At 40.9% G+C, this 4,795-nt stretch overlaps 1 protein-coding gene across 2 annotated transcripts in view; it reads right to left on the bottom strand.

Annotated features, from left to right (window-relative positions):
• The window catches only part of LY96 (lymphocyte antigen 96), a 26,300-nt gene that overhangs the window by 12,894 nt on the left and 8,611 nt on the right, over positions 1-4,795 (bottom strand). Inside the window, exons 2-3 of one of the 2 annotated variants that reach the window (XM_003800043.2) lie at positions 3,609-3,698; positions 209-337 (exon numbers count right to left, since the gene is read on the bottom strand). In XM_003800043.2, the coding sequence (XP_003800091.1) occupies positions 209-337; positions 3,609-3,698 (219 nt within the window). The remainder of the gene's footprint in view (positions 1-208; positions 338-3,608; positions 3,699-4,795) is intronic. The other variant, XM_012811552.1, reaches the window with a different exon arrangement.

The raw sequence follows: 4,795 nt of genomic DNA, 5'->3' as shown, positions 1-4,795 counted from the left end.
AAAAAAAAAAAAAAAAAAAAATTAGCTATGCCTGGTGGCATACACCTACAGCCCCAGCTACGCCAGAGGCTGAAACAAAAGAATTTCTTGAACTCCAGAGTTTGATGTTGCAGTGAGCTAGGATCATACCACTACACTCTAGCCTAGGCAAGAAAGCAAAAAAGGAATTTATTTCCTATTCTAAAAATAACAGGAATTGAATGCTTACCTCCCTTCAGAGCTCTGCAAAAAGAATAACTATCATCAGATCCTCGGCAAATAACTTCTTTGCGCTTTGGGAGCTTCATGGAGTTGACAGATATATAGAGATTGAAATATAATTTTTGGATGTCTCTCCCTTAAAAAGAAAAAAATCCTTTTAGCCCATCAAATAAGAGATTCTTTTATACATAATTAACTGTACATTTAAAATGTGCCCTGTGATTTTCCTACATTATTTCATTTACTTATCAGAACTATCTACAAGGTGGTTATTATTATCCTTATTCTGCAGATAAGAAAACTAAAGTTTTGAGAGGGTAACGAGAGGTAGAGTGTAAGCAAATAAAATATTCCACAATAAACTATGTATACTATGCCTAAAAATAGATGAACTTTCATAACTCAATTGAGAAAACTATCAAATTCAGGCATCTAATTCAGTTATAATCACAGATGTGTTACAAAATTCAAAGGAAAGGAAAGAGAACGGAAGTGAGACAGTCAATGATTTTAGGATTTTTTTTTTCCACTGTTTTTGGCCAGGGCTGGGTTTGAACCCGCTGTCTCCGGTACACAGGGCCAGTGCCCTACTCCTTTGAGCCACAGGTGCCGCCCTATTTTAGGAGATTTGATGGAAGATTTCTTAGAAATAAAATTGAATCTTTTGATGAAAAATTAAATGCATGGTTTTTTTTTTATTTTCTGATCATCTCTTCCTATTACCAATTAACATGAAACACTTCAGTAAAGGCTATGTTTTGCTCTGGGGATCATCCTAATTCTCCTTCCTTCCTACTCTGTTTTTAAGATATCAGACATCTACCCCAAGCTGAATTTACTCCTTGCCTACCCTGGTTTCTTCTCTCCCTTATTGTTCATAAGCACGTCCCCCAATAAATCTCTAGCAAGTCTAATGCCTTCCTGGGGTATCTGCTTTTCAGAGAACCCTAAGTGATTCCACATTGCCTTATTATTTGGGCCTAAAAGGACAAAACCTACTTCTTGTGCATAAGGGCAAGAGATTCACTTGAAAGTGAGATCATTCATTGTTATCATCTCTTATGCCAAACACCTGGGGGTAAAGCTTATCAAATAGACCAGAAAAAAAGGCTGGGCACAGTGGCTCATGCCTGTAATCCTAGCACTCTGGGAGACTGAGGTGGGTGGATTGTCTTTTGCTCAGACAAACTCTGAGCAAGTGTGAGACGCCATCTCAAAAAATGGCTAAGCCATTGTGGCAGGAGACTATAGTCCCAGCTACTTGGGATGCTGAGGCAAGAGAATAGCTGGAGCCCAAGAGTTTGAGGTTTCTTTTTTTTTTTTTTTTTTTTGAGATGGAGCCTCAAGCTATCCCCTTGGGTAGAGTGCCATGGCATCACAGCTCATAGCAACCTCCAACTCCTGGGCTCAAGTGAGTCTCCTGCCTCAGCCTCCCAAGTAGCTGGGACTACAGGAGCCCGCCACACCACGCCCGGCCATTTTTTGGTTGCAGCCATCATTGTTGTTTGGCGGGCCCAGGCTGGGGATTCGAACCCGCCACCTTAGGTGTATATGGCTGGCGCCTTAGCCGCTTGAGCCACAGGTGCTGAGCCGAGTTTGAGGTTTCTGTGAGCTATGATGCCACGGCACCGAGGGTAACAAAGTGAGACTCCATCTCAAAAAAAAAGAAAAATAGGCCTAAACAGAACCTGGGAAAAGGAAAAAAATGTAGTGGCTTAACCAGGCAAAAGTTTAAATTGTTTCTTTTACCCTTTGGCCAAAAAGGTAGAGCAACCAGAGCTAATTATTTTCTGCTCTGTGTTACCACTAAGTCTTACTGCTATCAGTTCACTTATCATACCTTATTATCTTCAGATCTGTCTCGTCCACTGCACTGATAGATTCTTAAAGATCAAGAGAATATCTTCTTGTGAACTCATAATGCCTAGCACAATACTTAAAATATGCTATACATTTACTAATAAGCATTTTTTAGTGAATAAGTGAATGCAGAGACAAAGGGTCAAAATACAGATTGAACAATTAGATTAAGAAAAATTAAAACATTATTGTCTATCAGTCCTGGGTTCTTGGTTTTTTTTATTTGTTTGTTGGGTTTTTGATTTTTTGTTGTTGTCGTTTTGTTTTTCTCATAAGCCTGAGAACTAAAATCAAGGAGGAAATGTTTAAATTTATTTATGTGAAAATACTTTGTAAAGTATAAAAGTGTAAAACAACCTCCAAATTTAACTGGATGAAGAAGAAGGAGGAGGAGGAGAAAGAGGAAGAGGAGGAGGAGAAGAAAAACTGAATTTTTCTGGGCTCTCAGAGCTTACAGGCAATAAGCAATGTTGGCTGAGGGGTAGTAAACCCAGATCCAGGCCCATGCAATCACCACCACCCAAATTCGTTTTTAGTAAGCTGACAAGAAGCTAAGTCATGGAGAGGAAAAGTAAGACCCAACACAAATCAAAACAAAATACATTGTCTTCTTTCATGCCATTTTCACCATGTTTTCTTGGTGAAAAGATCGTCTTTCAAAACAAAAAGTCATGGCTTGCTCACACACAGATCTCTGACTAGTGGAAACCCAACATTACTTATCAGCTGAATAGCTAATGTTGGACCAATGATATACCTATTAGATTGTTAGAAGTCTCAAGTTATTTCCAATGCTATCCACATGTCCTTGTGTAGTTTTCTCGTCATAGTGTCAGCTGGCCTAGTGACTTGTTTCTAACCAATAGAAAATGGCAAAGTGAATGGTATCACTTCTGTGATATTGCTACATAACATTGCGACTTCTATTCTGCTGGCTGACTGTCCCCCCTTGCCGGCTTTGAAGAAGCAAGCAGGCATTTTTAAAATGCCCATGTGGCAAGGAACTGAGGGATGGCCAACAGCCAGCAAGAAAATGAATACTATCAATACCCACATGAGCTTAGAGGTAGATTCTGCCATAGTTGAGCTTCAGAAGACACCCCACTCCCGGTCAACACCTTGACCGTAGCCTTGTGGGAAACCCTGCAGCAGACACAGTCCGGGCATCCTCAAACTACGGCCCACGGGGGACATTCATGCGGCCCACCTAGGACATTTATCCAGCCCGCTGGGTGTTTTTGCCCCCCGCTGCCTGTCCTGCTTAGCAGCCGACTCGTCCTGGGGCCCGCAGTCCGGCCCTCCAATGGTCTGAGGGACAGTGAACTGGCCCCCTGTTTAAAAAGTTTGAGGACCCCTGGAGCCATTCCCAGACTAGTATCCCACCGAGACTATGGGATAATAAAATGTGGACTATGTTAAGCCACTAAGATTGTGGTAATTTGTTACGTAGCAATAGTAACTAATATAAATATATTTGGTACACAATTATTTATCATTGATATTTCTTAAACCCTTTAATTGATCTATAACAAAAAATTTGGACTTACTTGGAATATAGAAAATATGCAAATATCCTTTGGTTCCTGTCAATCTTATACAGGGGTCAACATTAATTGAAATAGGGTATTCCATGTGATCTAAATAAAATAAAAATAATGTTAATAAATTATTATAGTCTCAGCACCTGTAGCTGAAGAGGCTAAGGCACCAACCACATACACCAGAGCTGACAGGGTTTGAATCCAGCCCACACCTGCCAAACAACGACGACAACTACAACCAAAAAATAGCTGGGAGGCTGAGGCAAGAGAATGACTTAAGCCCAGGAGTTGGAGATTGCTGTGAGCTATGATGACACTGAACTCTACCCAGAGCAATAGCTAGAGGCTCTGTCTCAAAAATAAATAAATAAATAAAATTATTATAAATCATTTCCAATAAAGTATTCTGGATATCAGCCTCTGTAAGATGTCTTTTGTATTAAAATTATAGAATAAGAAAAATTGACAGTGGGTGAAAATGTATTCCATTGGAACAAATTAACAACATGGCTGAATAGGAAGCCCTGGACTCCCCTTTCCCCTACAAACACAAGCATTCACCGTTAAATTCTCTTGGTGAGGAATCAAATTAATTGAAAGATTCCTATCCCCCAGAAGACAATGAAAGCAGACTCACCAAAGCATGTAGGAAGACTCAGGACACCCTCTAATCTAGAGACCTTTACCCTGGTGTAGTACTATACAATCAGGGAGAGACTCCCCTAGCTCCCAGCTTTACCCTGAGAGAGAAGAAGTTGGTTCATATGCCCAACATACCAACTTTTTCATAGGGACTACCAAGAGGACTGATTTATGTCTTGCCACTCTTGGAACTCTGATAGGCCTGGCACAGTTTACCACCTCAGGGGGAAGGAAGGCCATGGCTTGGGTGGACAGGCATCATTCATCCTTCCCAATGCTCAGCACAGAGTGAGCAGATGAAAAATCCTAGCTATTCCCTTTCCCCTGTAGAGGGAAAGAGTTAATCTGTGCAGATAGCACCCTAAATACTCTGGGGACAGCATTGTTCCTAGAGTCCATAATAGAATATTGGGGGGGGTTGTTTGTTTGTTTTTTGGTTTTTTTGAGACAGAATCTCACTTTATCTCCCTGGATAGAGTGCTATAGCATCACAGCTCACAGCAATCTCCAACTCCTGGGCTTAGGCGATTCTCTTGCCTCAGCCTCCCAAG

This window comes from Otolemur garnettii, unplaced genomic scaffold (genome assembly GCF_000181295.1).
Source record: "Otolemur garnettii isolate 467f Iridium unplaced genomic scaffold, OtoGar3 scaffold00163, whole genome shotgun sequence".
Classification (NCBI taxonomy): Eukaryota; Metazoa; Chordata; class Mammalia; order Primates; family Galagidae; genus Otolemur; species Otolemur garnettii.
Note: the sequence above shows the minus strand (reverse complement) of the source record. Positions and strands in the feature narration are given on the sequence as shown.